Source organism: Vicugna pacos, chromosome 9 (genome assembly GCF_048564905.1).
Source record: "Vicugna pacos chromosome 9, VicPac4, whole genome shotgun sequence".
NCBI classification, from domain to species: domain Eukaryota; kingdom Metazoa; phylum Chordata; class Mammalia; order Artiodactyla; family Camelidae; genus Vicugna; species Vicugna pacos.
The window spans coordinates 54911431-54926804 of NC_132995.1; the positions used below are offsets into that span (position 1 = coordinate 54911431).

Genomic DNA, 15374 nt, shown 5'->3' on the forward strand with positions numbered 1-15374 from the left:
TCAGGCTGTCAGTCTTGTCCCACTGCACACTACCCTGTGCTCTCCCTTGCTGACAGAGGCACAGGAACGCTCACTGCACAACCACCCTCTCTCTGCCTCTCTCTTCTTCCTCGCCTGCTGCTCTCACAACCTCCTGGGGGAAATCACTTTTGGAAGTGGTGTTACCTGCTCTCAGGCAGCCTCTCACGTTACTTGCCTGCAGGATGGACGGAAGGTCTGTACCTCTCTCTGTTTGCCCCATTTCTTTCCCTAAGACGGGGTTTCCCCATCTGGTTTTATCAGGAAGCGTAAACTAGATTAAGCAACTTAAACCTCCTGGTCTTCATTGTTGCAGTTACAGGGAGCTTTGTGGTTTACGTAATAACTTTCCATTTAGTCATCCCATTCAATGTAACTTCATTAATTCTCAACAACCTTGTGAGGCATAGGTAAAGTTAATGGCCTTTCACAGGCGAGGGAACTGAGAAATAGGAGGTTCAAGAACTTACCAAAGTGCGTACAGCTACTCCCGGCTCCTGATCGCCTCTTTGAGCTAGAGTGGCAAGTTGTACTAGATGGTGTAACTATAAGGGAGGGGAGTGAGGGAGGAGAGGAAATTGAAAATGAAATGACTTTTGCATCAATAGGTTTTGGGATCCAATTTTCTTTTCCCAATCTTTGAAAGATGCTGTACCAGTTAGATCTGGTATCCTGTGTGGGAGACACTGCTCCCCGCCTACCTTCTGTAGTTGGGATTCAATCTTGTTTGGAAAAGAAATGGGCCACATCAACATGGTTGTCTGTGTAGCATCTCTTGATGGTACAGGGCTACTGTCCAGTTTCCAGAAGCACCCTCTAGAGTCACATTTTACTCCTGAAAGCTCAAGGACAATGTATACAAAAATAGCAGAAGCATGAACCGGTTGATTTTTGTTTCAGATTTGCTTGCAAATCTGATTTAACACTATTATAAGCTGCCTGGGTGTCTGTAAGCATAGTGAGCCCAGTGCTTTTTCTCATTCGGGGGCACTCACTGATGCTAAAGGGCATAGACTATCTATAGTCTAAGAAGTCAGGACTAGGAGATTCACAGAAGCCTTCATTTGGGATCTAATCTGAGCCATAGAAGATGGGTAGGAAAACCCACATTAGTTCCAAGCAGAAAAATCACATAGAGCTCCAGTCTGGCCTGAGCCCCTTACCTCGTTCTCTTCCTCCTCTGCCTCCCTCTGCCTAGATACGACAAATACTGTGCAGACCACTTCAAAGACAACCACTGTGACCAGGGATGCAACAGTGAGGAGTGTGGCTGGGATGGGCTGGACTGTGCTGCTGACCGGCCAGAAATCCTGGCCGAGGGTACCCTGGTTATTGTGGTGCTGATGCCGCCGGAACAGCTGCTCCAGGATGCTCGCAGCTTCTTGCGGGCACTGGGCACCCTGCTCCACACCAACCTGCGCATTAAACGGGACTCCCAGGGGGGCCTCATGGTCTACCCCTACTACGGCGAGAAGTCGGCTGCCATGAAGAAGCAGAGACTGACGCGCAGGTCCCTTCCTGGCGATCAAGAACGGGAAGTGGCTGGGTAGGTTTTTAATTTCTTCACTCCTTGAAGCTTAATTTTATAAGGCTGAGCACTTTGACACACAGAAGAAGTCATAACTGAACCTGTAGAAGAAAGGTCAGAGGATGGAACAGCCAACCAACTCACACAAACCCATCATCCCAGTATTTACGTTTAATGCCAAAGGTGTGCCTTCATCCTGGGACCCTGAAAAGTGGGCTGGAGCAAGTGGGAGGCAGGGTGTCAGGACAGCCTCCTTGAGTGCTAGACTCTCTTAACCATTGGCCAGAGCTGCCTCACACCCTCTAGCAGTGACTCCTCTTTGTATTAATCCTGGCCTTCTTTTCAGGCCTTTCATTTATGTCTCTTTGACAAGGGTGATATTCTGCAATTGATCTGTCACTTGCGTCCCACTGTTTGTTAGTATATCTCAGAGTTCACCTCTACAGCTCACTGAGGTGTGGATGCAGACACAGAGGAGAGAGAGGAATAAAAAAAGGGGGCAGGGGTGCATTTTCAGAGTCGCTCTGTGTGCCGTTGAGTACATGGCAAGGGGAAAAAGAAGCCCACCAAAGTGGGGAGAGCTCCGAAGACCAGCTTCACCCCATTGTCTCACTTAGTCTTGTGTTGCCTAAATCAGAATGCTTGGACTCAGCCAGACCAAGGAAGGTGACACATGCCCTAAGTGGGAATTAGTGTTCAGGGTCTAAGACAACATCTTAATTTCTGAGATCTGTCTGAAGGCAGCGTCCCAGGGGTGGACAGCCTGCAGCTGAGGGTGAGGAATAAGGCTCATGTAACCCTCTCTAACTCAGATTCCCGAACGGGCAGCCGTCTGTTTTCTCACCGTTTCCCTTTGCCCTCTTTCCCCTCGGCAACCCACAGCTCTCAGGTATTTCTGGAAATTGACAACCGCCAGTGTGTTCAAGACTCAGACCAGTGCTTCAAGAACACGGATGCAGCAGCAGCTCTCCTGGCTTCGCACGCCATCCAGGGGACCCTGTCCTACCCTCTTGTGTCTGTTGTCAGTGAGTAGCCCTGGAATTAGGGATAAGTGTGGGGAGAAAGGGGTCACTCGGGGGCAGAGAGGAAAGGGCACATTTTCAATGTGCAGCTCTCTATTTCTCAGGGCTGGTGAGGGCAAAGCTGCTCCCTAGAGGAATTCAGTGGTCGTACTGAGAGGCTGAAGTTTTATTCATCGCTTTCCCGTCCCTCTGCACTTGCAGGTGAATCCCTGACCCCCAAACGCACTCAGCTCCTCTACCTCCTTGCCGTTGCTGTTGTCATTATCCTCTTTATTATCCTGCTGGGGGTCATCATGGCAAAACGAAAGCGGAAACACGGCTCCCTCTGGCTGCCTGAAGGTTTCACCCTTCGCCGTGACTCCAGCAATCACAAACGCCGTGAGCCCGTGGGACAGGATGCCGTGGGACTGAAGTAAGAGAGTTTGCCAACAAGCTAGTAATCTCAGTAGCAGTAAGTACGGTTAAGGGGAAAAGCAGATCTTGCTGAACCATGAGTTTAAATTCTGAGCTCTGGCCGAGCCACATTGTCACACTTGACCATGATCCTGAGTGCTACGATAGTCAAGAGTCTGGATGCTCCGCTTCTGTGTGTATCATCCCAGTGGTGCTCCGCTTCTGTGACAAGGCATACTTGCATGTAAGCTCTTGATTAGTGGGGAAGGAAAGGATATTTACTCAGGTAATGGAATGTAGTATTACCCATTTTTCCTGAGCCAAGGCCCCTGACAGTCTGAGTACAGCCATAAGACTGTATGACGGTAAAAAAAAAATTATTGAAAAGTCTATTTTAAGACTCACAGACAGAGAATACAGACTTGTGGTTACCAGGGGGGTGGAGGGTGGGAAGGGATAGACTGGGATTTTAAAATTGTAGAATAGATAAACAAGATTACACTGTATAGCACAGGGAAATATACACAAAATGTTATGATAACTCACAGAGAAAAAAATGTGACAATGAGTGTGTATATGTCCATGAATGACTGAAAAATTGTACTGAACACTGGAATTTGACGCAACATTGTAAAATGATTATAAATCAATAAAAAATGTTAAAAAAAGTCTATTTTAGATTATGATATAACCTCTGCTCTTGTTTTACACCTTCCTCATTCCCTCATATCAGAAATCTCTCAGTGCAAGTCTCAGAGGCTAACCTAATCGGTTCTGGAACAAGTGAACATTGGGTCGATGATGAAGGGCCCCAGCCCAAGAAAGCCAAGGTAAGCTGGCTGTGTCAGACTTTATCTGCTCACATTTCTTATTTCTGCCCTTTGGTATCTAGAGTGTCATGAATGGGAGAAAAGGGTGATAGTCTTTACACGCTGACCATCAGTGGCTATCCTAGGTTGTCTTCAGGTTATGGGTGGCTTTGGGTTACCTAAGTAAGTTTTTCAAAAAGAGCTCTTTAAAAATAATAGAAGAAACATGCTTCCTTCCTCAAGGGTCTTGCTGATGGTACTTGACTTAGGACTGCTGTGTGCAAATAGCAGTTTCCTTCATGGCTAGGTCTCTCTTTTATCCTCTCTGGGCACTTCTCTTTCTGGAAGGGAAGGTGGAATTAAACAGTGGAAGAAAGCCAGTGACCATTGAGTTTGGAGGCTTCTCATCTTGAGCCCTGGACACTAAAGCCACAGAGAAGTAAGAGGTAGAGTGAGCAGTGTCTGACATGGCAAAGAAGGCCATTCACCCACAGCGACACGTGACTGGGACACGCGTGTATCCCGTGGATAATCTAAATCAGCTTGAGGAAACGAAAGCTGGAGGAATACAGGCACGTAGTGCCTTATGATGGTTAAGAACATTGCCTCAGTTACAGTCAGAACTGTATTCGAGTCCAAAACTCTGCCACTTTGTAGCTGGCATGTTACTTAACCTCTTGGTAGTTAAATTATTTTTATCTGTAAGATAGGGATAATAACAATAATTCTTTCTTCTGTGAGTTGTGAGGATTAAATACAGCAATTCGTGTTAATTGCCTTACGCATTTTCTATCACATACTAAGTATTCAGTAAAGGGCAGCTGCTTTTAAAATTGTAATAATAATAATTGTTCAACAAATATTTCCTGAGAGCTTGCTCTCAGGCTTGAATACAGGGTACAAGGAGGCAACCTTGGACAGGGTTTGTCCCTGTTCTGAGGAATCTTGCAGGTAGCAGTAGAGACTACCATGTCGTGCCATGTAAGTTCTTAACACGTGGTCGGTTAAGTAGAGTGAGCAGTGTGCTCTTTGGGACCCGCAAGAGGAATTAAAGTCTACTTTCTATTTGAAGGATAGCTAGGAAGTTAGTCAGACAAAGAACTGGGAGGGGCCGTGGCAGGCGGAGGGAACAACGTAGTCAGAAGCCCAGAAGCAGAAAAACGGTCCTGCGGGGAGTCTGTAGACGGCACGTTAGATAGGTAATACAGGTGACATATTAAGGCTGTCTGCTGCCTAGAGGATGGGATGGGGAGGCTGGGAGAGTTGTACAGATGATGCAGGAGAGATAAACAGGAACCACGTACCCCGAGCAGTGTGGATAATAATCTGGAGAGTTAGATAGGAGGAGAGAGAAAACTGGCGGGAGGTTAGGAGAAGCGGTGTGAGAGTCTGGACTAGCTCCTTGGCTGCACTTCCCAGGGGTGGGCCAGGTTGACGGGGAGACTCGTCCCCCCCTTTCAGGCTGAAGATGAGGCTTTACTCTCAGAAGAAGATGACCCCATCGACCGACGTCCATGGACACAGCAGCACCTTGAGGCCGCAGATATCCGCAGGACTCCATCGCTGGCTCTCACTCCTCCACAGGCAGAGCAGGAGGTGGACGTGCTGGATGTGAACGTCCGTGGCCCAGGTCAGCACCTGCAAGCCTTCCCTTTTTCACGCACCATGCCTCCCTGCCCTTAGTTCCGCCTTGTTGTCCCTGTGTTTGCCCCTCTTGGTGATCTGCTCCCTTCTGATGTCATAGACTCAAAATCAGCTTGAGGAAATGAATGCTTAAGGAGCACAGGCTTGCAGAAATTATGAATTCATATGAGAATAAAGGGAAGTATTTCACATTGCTTCCCGTACAGCATGCTCGACCACAGACAGGCTCATTGTATGGGATAGGTTTTAGTGGGATGGAAAAATAACATCCCAAAGCAGAGGTATAGAGAATTAGTTTAGTTTATATCTTAGCGCATATAGTTTATTAATAGCGTATATTTTAAAATATCCAATAGGACTCAGAAACTTTAACAGAAAAGCTTATTTAACTTAGAGAATAGCTCCTCTTTACAGAAAGGACATTATCAAGGAAAAGTCAGTGGCAAATGGAAAACTAATTGCCAATTACCACAAGAAGCACAGTTTATTTTTTTCCCCAAAAGAATAATTTTACTCAAATTGAACTATTCCAACAATAGAAGTAATTGAACATTAATGTCCTTCTCCTCCTTAAATGCCTTTTGAAATTTTCCTTTCTTCTAGATGGGTGCACCCCACTGATGCTGGCTTCTCTCCGAGGAGGCAGCTCAGATATGAGTGATGAAGATGAAGATGCAGAAGACTCCTCTGCCAACATCATCACAGACTTGGTCTACCAGGGTGCCAGCCTCCAAGCCCAGACAGACCGGACTGGTGAGATGGCCCTGCACCTTGCAGCCCGCTACTCGAGGGCTGATGCTGCCAAGCGTCTCCTGGATGCAGGTGCAGATGCCAACGCCCAGGACAACATGGGCCGCTGCCCTCTCCATGCGGCAGTGGCAGCTGATGCCCAAGGTGTCTTCCAGGTAAAGAACGTGAGAAGAGTTGGTTCCTTACAGATCAATAATATTTTACCTTTTTAAAAGCACTTAAGATCCCATTACATTTGTTCAGTAATTCTTTGAGAGAATAAGGCAGATGATAGAGTCATGCTTGATGGACGGGAAAGCAGGAAAAGGGAGGCAGGCAACCAGACCTGACTATATACAGCCAGATGGTCGCAGAGCCAACAGCAGATAACACTAGTCTTCTGATCGTTAATCACCATTGTGTTTTGTTTTGCTTTGTTTTGGGTGTGGCAAAATACCTCCGAGATGAACAGATCAGATAGGAGTGATTTCTGTTATGAAGCCTTTGACTACTGTCAGCTTCTCCCTCTAGCCTTGTCTGACCATGTGGGATTCCAGCTGCTCGGTGGTGGTTTTCTTGACATGAGTTCACAGTTTACTCCTGATACCTTATTATTTTACTTTTATGAGGAAATTGGAAACATTCTGTGTCATCTTAAACTGTATACCATAAGTGAGGTTGTGGTATTTCCCCACATCCGTCTTCTTTGCTTTAGAAAGTAGAAGTACATTAGTTTACATAGCCATTGTCTCGAGCACTTACTTGTTTGCACGTTAACTCATTCCCTTTATTCCTTCCTTCCTCCATTCATTCAACAAGTATTTATTGATTGACCAGGGTAGAATCTTGGGCACAAAGATAGCAAGACATCCTCTGCCTTCCAGAAATTTACAGTGTAGCCTTAGCTCTGAAGCTCTTATTTCTTATCTTAGCACCATTATTACTATTTTTAAATCCAGGTGTCTCTCTTTTCTGTACTTTCTCTTATTCTAGATACTGATCCGCAACCGAGTAACTGATCTCGATGCCAGGATGAATGATGGCACTACACCCCTGATCCTGGCTGCCCGCCTGGCTGTGGAGGGAATGGTGGCAGAGCTGATCAACTGCCAAGCAGATGTGAACGCAGTGGATGACCATGGTAGGAATGAGAAGCAGGGATTCAGATTCCTACTGCAAAGCAAGCCTCTAGGGAGGGAGAATGGTTACCAGATCCTTAAAGAACGGTCTCATATCTGAATCCACTGAAGATTCCTTCACTCATTCGTTCTTCTTTTTCCCATGTTGAGTTCAGAGAACTGAGCCAGTGGGAGGTCCATATAGATGAAGCTGGGAAGGGATTTTTAGTGAGAGTTGTTGGATCTCAAAGCAAGTCCATGTAAGGTCTGCTTGTGTGGGTTCCCAAGCATCCCATTCTTGACATGAATATATGAGAGCTGACTTCATCATGGAGGGCGGGGCTGTGAGATATTCTAAGTAGACATTCCGGCTTGTAATAAATAGGTAGGTTATTGTCTTCAGTGTGGGACAGGGTAGATTCTGTTGTATGAAGGATGTGGCACCATAGATGATCCTTTTACCTAGAAGTTTTCTGAAGGCTAGACAGCCTGTACTGAAGTATTTCTATAACAGGGGGAAATGAAGATAATACTTGGGTTTTTCCTGTGGGCCCCCAAAGAGAACTGGCTTCCTGCTGCTGCCTGAGAAGTTCAAGGTTTCCTTGTGCAGGTCATGATGCTTCCTTATAGGAAGGAGTAAGACAGGTCCTTCCACTGTGTCTGCTTATAAAAATGTTTTTTTCCTTCAGGAAAATCTGCTCTTCACTGGGCAGCCGCTGTGAATAATGTGGAAGCCACCCTTTTGCTGTTGAAAAATGGGGCCAACCGAGACATGCAGGACAACAAGGTACAGTCTGGGCTCTGAGCTGGAGGGCAGGCAGAGCAGTGCCTCAGATGATAAGGCCTTCCCTTTCCTCCCTTAGCTCCTCTTGTGATAAAGATAGAAAAGATGGAAGCAGGTTGGACAGGAACTTGGTCCAGCGAGCTTGAGGGCTCATATTGGGCTTCTCCAGGGGAGAGTCAGGGTTGAGCCCCCTGCCTCCTCAGTCTGCACCAGGCTGTCCTGTCAACAAGTCTGGTGCAGCCTTCTCTCCTCTCTCTCCTTTGATATTTCCCTTTCTCCTGCCTTCGTTCTCTTCACACTCATTTCCTTTTCCCTGGTTCGTTTTCATTTGTTTTCCTGCTGCCTTTTTGTTTGTTTGTTTCCTGTTCTTAGACACCACGATGTTCTCCTGTTTGCTTTTCTCCCTCTGGCTTTTATGTCATGCTTCCCCTCTCTTACTCATCTCTTTCTCTCTCATTCATTTCCTCCTTCCCCTTATTTTAGTTCTTTCTCTCGCATGTCTTGCATCTTTTTTCTTTTCCTTGCCCTTGTTTTTCCCATTTCTGCACATCCTGTAGGTTCTTTCTCATCTCTAACTGGTGTTCCTCTGAGAACCCTATTTTGATAAGCTCAGTGCTGTTTCAAGTCAGTCTCTGGCTCGGGGACATGCTTTATGTCACACATTCCCCCACAAAAGAGATATAGCCCTCAGTGGGTCGAAATTGGTTCTTGGGGATGAGCAGAATAATCTTGCTCTCTTTATGTACAGAGCACTGGTATCCATTCAGCATGCAGGTAGATATACATTTAATCTGTAGTATTAACATTTCATGTGGGGAGACACTAGGAAAAACATGTCTAAAGGGGTGATAGTAACAAAGATTGAGAAACACTGCTTTATTTTCAAGAGTTATTAAAATGTGCTCTGTGGGCCTTTTCTGTAGGAAGAGACGCCTCTGTTTCTTGCTGCCCGGGAAGGGAGCTATGAAGCAGCCAAGATCCTATTGGACCATTTTGCCAATCGGGACATCACAGACCACATGGACCGTCTTCCCCGGGACGTGGCTCGGGACCGCATGCACCATGACATCGTGCGCCTCCTGGATGAGTACAATGTGACACCGAGCCCTCCAGGCACTGTGCTGACCTCTGCTCTCTCACCTGTCATCTGTGGGCCCAACAGATCTTTTCTCAGTCTGAAGCACACCCCAGTGGGCAAGAAGTCTAGACGGCCCAATGCCAAGAGTGCCGTGCCTACTAGCCTCCCTAACCTTGCCAAGGAGGCCAAGGATACCAAGGGAAGTAGGAGGAAGAAGTCTCTGAGTGACAAGGGCCAGCTGTCTGAGAGCTCAGTGACTCTGTCCCCCGTTGATTCCCTAGAATCTCCTCACACATATGTTTCTGATACCACGTCCTCTCCAATGATTACATCCCCCGGAATCTTACAGGCCTCACCCAACCCTATGTTGGCCCCCGCTGCCCCCGCTGCCCCAGTCCATGCACAGCATGCACTGTCTTTCTCTAACCTTCCTGAGATGCAGCCATTGGCTCATGGGGCCAGCACTGTGCTTCCCTCAGTGAGCCAGCTGCTGTCCCACCACCACGTTGCTCCCCCAGGCGGCAGCAGTGCGGGGAGCTTGGGTAGGCTGCATTCAGTCCCTGTCCCAGCAGACTGGATGAACCGCGTGGAGATGAATGAGACCCAGTACAACGAGATGTTTAGTATGGTCCTGGCTCCAGCGGAGGGCGCCCACTCTGGCATAACTCCCCAGAGCAGGCCACCTGAAGGGAAGCATTTAACCACCCCTCGGGAGTCCTTGCCCCCCATTGTGACTTTCCAGCTAATCCCCAAAGGCAGCATGGCCCAACCAGCTGGGGCTGCCCAGGCTCCATCCAACTGCCCTCCAGCTGTTGCAGGCACCCTGCCCACCATGTATCAGATTCCAGAAATGGCTCGTTTGCCCGGTATGGCTTTTTCCACTGCCATGATGCCTCAGCAGGATGGCCAGGTTGCTCAGACCATTCTCCCAGCCTATCACCCCTTTCCAGCCTCTGTGGGCAAGTATCCCACACCCCCGTCACAGCATAGCTATGCGTCCTCCAACGCTGCTGAGAGAACGCCCAGCCACAGTGGTCACCTCCAGGGTGAGCATCCCTACCTGACACCATCCCCAGAGTCTCCTGACCAGTGGTCAAGTTCATCACCCCACTCTGCTTCTGACTGGTCAGATGTGACCACCAGCCCTACTCCTGGGGGTGCCGGAGGAGGTCAGCGGGGACCTGGGACACACATGTCGGAGCCACCACGCAGCAACATGCAGGTTTACGCGTGAAAGAGTCTGCCTCCAGTGTAGGGACAGAACTCCTACTGTAAATGCTGCTGAGGAACAAATGAAGGTCACCCGGGAGAGAAATGAAGAAATCTCTGGAACCAGCTTCTGGAGGCAGGAAAGAGGAGATGTTCTTATCTTGTAGAAAATGCAAAAGAAGCAACTTTATTAGCTTCACCGTGTGTCTGCAGAGTTCTGGAGGGGGAGAGACAAGACTCCTTGTAATCTCTTGCCCATCAAGCCCAAGTTCATGGAACTTCAGGATGAATACACGACTTGAGACTATGTTTTCTCTCTTCAGTGTGAAGATCAAGACGGATGCCTCTTGTAGCTCAGACATTCTTGCAGCCTGGACTATATTTTCAGCCATGGGGGCTTCTGCCATATCCACGAGAAGATTCTACAGTAGACTCCTACTGGGAATTGTGCCTTGAAATTCTCATCTTCTCATCCTTGGAAAGTCTTTGACTTCACTTGGTGCTTTAGTTGTTGCATCTCTCTGTGGCTGAAGCCCCACCTGCATGTTAGAGGCCAAGGCCTTTGTGCTTTTAATCATTCCTCCTCTGGAAAGCCTCCTTTTCCTCTCCTGTTTTCCCAGTGTCCCTAGGAGAGCCACAGGTTTACTTTTAGGGTCCTCAGCAGAAACCTTTCAAGTACGTTTCTTTAGAAAATGGACACAGTGTATTCTCCTGCATAACCATTCCTAATAGAAAAAGGAGAGCAAAATATTTTTCTCAGAACGTGTTCTGGGGACCAGAGCCCCCTTCAAGAGGCTTGCAGCTTAATTCTCTTGCCCGCACTCAGGCTTCCTTCAGATCTTACCAGGAAGAAGAAGGTGTTGTTTTTCCATTTCTGGACCTAGTCAGTGTGAAGGTTTATCCTTGCCCGTGTAGGTAATATGACCCCTTTTAAAAACAACCCAAACAGACAAAGGTTTGGAATGTTGGAATGACCAAGAGATAAGCTAACCCACGGGAGAAGTGGTTCCCCGCTGAGAGGTCCCCGCCAAGCCTTCCGTTGACTGCCACTGTGAAACACACTTGTGCCCAGGGGTTAGAGCCCTCGCCTACTCCACTCACGCATCAGCTCATGGAGACTGTCTTAGCTGTTGAGCTTTCCCCTGCACACATCTCCACAGAAGGAAATATTTCGAACAATATGCCCTTGCCATTTAGAACTGAAATTTCCTCAGCCCAGGGGCCCCCGTGACAGTCGTAGTCCCTTCGCCGGGTGTTCCGTCTCTATTTCCTGACGTGCCTTCTGACCTCGGGCCCCTTCACCTACCTTCCCTCCACACCGTGTGGTCTGATTACTGATGCACCCAGTGGGTCCTCACCGCACACCTGGGTTTTCTGTGTTCAGCTGTGGAAACTGGAATGTTGACCTGGTTTTCTAGGGCCTAAGCCAGCCTTATAAGACAATTGGAAAGGGAGGAACTGTGAGGTAGCCTCCCCTAGTTTTTGCTCTCACTCCTTTTCCTTTCAAGCAGTCATGAGATTCCCTTTTAGGAAACTGAAATAGACCCTTACCAGGGACATTTTCCGTTCATAGAGTCAGTCTCCTGGATGATAATGGACAATTAGAGACTCACTGCCTTGCCATCCTCACGTTCAGATTGTGATTGCATCTCATCCGAGTCAGCTTCCTTTATTTGTGTCTGGGCAGACTCCTTGATCCTCTGTCGAGGACAGAAGCAGTCTAGCCAACACTGGAATTAGGAGGAAAATAGTTCTCTTCCTCTTCTCCCTCAGTCAGCTAACAGTTGGTCCTGTCTCCACACTGTCACTTCTGCCTGGTGCTATAATATCATGACACATGAAAAATTAAATTAGTTCTCCCAGGACATTTTGTCGGTAATACCAGGGGGACTGCCCACGCGGGGTGTGCTGCGATGGTAGTCTTCATTCCTGCCTTGGCTGGGAGTGTTCATCAGGCCTTCCCATTTACCTGATTCATCTGCCTGTGGCCTCATATGGAAACTTTGTGTGTCTGTTAGCATGGAGTCTACAAAGGGTTTCTTCAGTCCTGCCCAAGGTCATTGAACCAACAAAAATATAATTAGTTCTGCCCTGATATAAGCAGAGTGCTTGTTCATTCTGCATTTCATTCTTTCATGTTGCACCTCTACCAGCCCCTTTCATAGAGTATAGCATTTTATCATTCTAAATGGTGACTCTCTATCCTTGGATCCATTTGTTGATTCACAGATGGGGAGAATCTACCTACATGGACCACTGTGGACCCCACCATTCTCTGTCATACTGCTCCAGCCCCACTTCCTGAAAGTGTCAGCTTCTGATCCAGAAGTTCCATCTTTAATAGCCTCTGCCTTCCCCATGCACACTGTAGGCCTAACGTTCTTGTTCCTCCTCCTTGGGATCATTTGGGTTCTGGGGAAATAAATGTGAAGGCTGCCATTACAGACAATAGGCTTCAGTGATGAGGAGAGACACTGCCTTTCAAGCATTTATCAATCTCTTAGTAAGAACCCTTGTGTTGTATCGTAACTAATAGAGAGAAAGTAAGATGGACAATCACTTTCTCCAGTTTCTGAATTAGAGACTAAGTTTGTATGGAATATGTGTTTTATGCCAGGTATAGGTCACCTTCCGTGCCCTGCACATTTTTGTTTTATCTTTATAAATTCTTCCTTTGATTCCTCTTCTGACTACCTTTGGGGATATGTTGTTTGTTGATTTGTTTGTTTCCTCTGTTGTGTGTTAAGCATCCTTTTCTGACTTACATGGTGTTGAGGGAGGGAGAGGTCTGAGGGAAGGAGAGACTGTGAGTTAGAGATTTCATGTAAGCAATCAGCTATAATGCACTAGTCCCTTATATTATTATTAAATTTGCTAGCTCATCATTCTTGCATAGAAAAGAACCAAAGGTGTAATGTTTCGTTGGCAGGTGGTTTGGGGGTTTCAGTCTTAACCCGCACACTGAATGTATGACGCCTGTTGGAGAGGATGAGTTTATATGCCCTGAGGCTCCCACCTGTGCTGTGGTACTGTGGCTTCTCCCTTGTGTCGTGCCCCTTAAAAGTGATGTGATCTCTGTTTGTATGAGAAAGCCAATAACCAGTAAAATGACTGCATATTCCTAACTATACATGGTAAGGAAAATGCACAGTTTGTTTTTACTTTTCAAAGGTTCATTCTAAAAGTAGTTAAGGTGAAATTTATATGAAAGCATTTTTATCACAAAATAAAACGGTTACATGTCAAGCTCCATAGCGTGGTGGTTTTTCTTTTCCTTTCTTCCATCCCTGGTCTTGCAGTGATTCCCCTCATGATGTCAGAATTTGCTGAGAGAGAAATAATTTTCTTTTCATCCTGAACACCGCATTCATTCTGAATCCCACATAGCCTAGCGCTAGTCCTGTTTTTTCTGTCTCCAGGCAGAGAATAAATAAATGCTTCTGAGGAAAAAGCTTCTGTCCAATAGGAAGCATCACAAAACTGAGTTACTTTTCTGTGCACTAAATGGTGACAAATGGACAATTGCTCAGGACAACGTGCCTTCCAGTGGAAATGGAGGTTGTTTGCTAAAGACAGCATTGAGACTTGAGATATAACTAATAAAACAGATGTTAACTAAACCATAAGTTTCCAATATTATTCCTCATTAAATTTTGTATAAAATTGACGTATACAGCTATAAAATATTATTTTGGGCATATATTTATATATTCGTTTCTAAGTACTTGTAAGTCAATCAGTGATCTGTTTGAGCACAAATACTTGACATTGATTCTAAATATGGCATTTTCAACACAGCTGGTAGCATATATTGGTCATCCTGAGAGTGTTATAATTTTATATAAAACACATTTGAGTCTGCATGTTGGTTTTTGAAATGGTGGAAAAAGAAAATGAATTTCAGAGCTGAGGAATGTCCATCCAAGTCTGGTTCTCTGCAGGCTGGCTCCTCAGAGCCTTTCAGACTTGGTGGCAATGAAAACTTGCTCCATGGAAACCTCCTTCAGTGGATCTGGCTGCCCATCACATCCTACCCTGCAACTGCAGGCATAGAGACCTAGCCCTTGACCAGGGACTATGTGGGGCTCTCCCACGCATGAAATGCAAGAAGGGAGAGCAGGGCTGCACACTGTCCATGATGTGATGGGCAATGGCGACTGTGAGCCTGTTACTGCCTCGGCCTCCGAGGACACCCAATAAACCCTGACTCAGGCTTGCTGAGCGGTGTTGGGTCATTCACCTCATTTGGTGACAGTACTTATAAAATGAAATATGAATCAGGGTCTTGCAAAATCCTGAAGAGAGAGGCAGTGCCATGTGAACTGTGTGTGTGTGTGTTTAGTTGTGGTGTGTGTGTGTAGGTGGGTGAATGTGGGTGAATCAGAGAGTGAATACAATTTTTCCTTCTTTCAAAACAGACCTTAACAAAACACATTTAAAATATTTGCACCAGTCAAGTCCTGACTACAAACTCAAATTAGGGCAATTCAAGAACAGCTTATTTACCAAAACTAACTGTGAAGGGTGTGGGAGGTGTAGGGAGACCCTAAGGGGTGGTGCAGAAAGTCCTGGCTAGCATTAGCAGAGCTATCACCACTCCTTGATCCGAAGGGATGAAGGCTGGGTGAGGTTACTGGAACCTGGAAGGAGGGAGTCCAGTAGAGCAAGTTAACTGAAGAAGAGCTGTGACTTCTGCCTGAGGCACAGTGAGCCTCATGCCCCCTCACAACAGGGAAGCCACCTCACTCTCCACCACATCTCACTCTCCACCGCACTATCTCCCCCACCCCAGACTTTCTATTTGTCGAATCCAAGTGGAAGTCTCAAAATACAGGAGCCTGTTGGACTTGATCCATTGATACAAGTCTGCTTCCTGGGGCGGAGATCTTGGTGGAGAAAGGAAGAGGGTGGACCTGAAAGGTGCCAATACATCATTATCCCAAACATTTTCCTCCAAGGGTAACATTTCTAAAAAACTTCTGACAGCCTACCATTCATGTGTGAGGGCAGGAAACACAAAGTAAATGAATTTTGCATTGATA

At 46.7% G+C, this 15374-nt stretch overlaps 1 protein-coding gene across 1 annotated transcript in view; it reads left to right on the plus strand.

The window, feature by feature from the left end:
• The window catches only part of NOTCH2 (notch receptor 2), a 154421-nt gene extending 140843 nt beyond the window's left edge, over positions 1-13578 (plus strand). The window contains exons 26-34 of the mRNA XM_015249422.2: positions 1217-1564; positions 2429-2571; positions 2770-2980; positions 3695-3791; positions 5232-5400; positions 6018-6319; positions 7137-7284; positions 7951-8048; positions 8969-13578. Of these exons, the coding sequence (XP_015104908.2) occupies positions 1217-1564; positions 2429-2571; positions 2770-2980; positions 3695-3791; positions 5232-5400; positions 6018-6319; positions 7137-7284; positions 7951-8048; positions 8969-10357 (2905 nt within the window). The 3' untranslated portion in view covers positions 10358-13578. The remainder of the gene's footprint in view (positions 1-1216; positions 1565-2428; positions 2572-2769; positions 2981-3694; positions 3792-5231; positions 5401-6017; positions 6320-7136; positions 7285-7950; positions 8049-8968) is intronic.
• The last annotated feature ends 1796 nt before the right edge of the window (positions 13579-15374 follow it).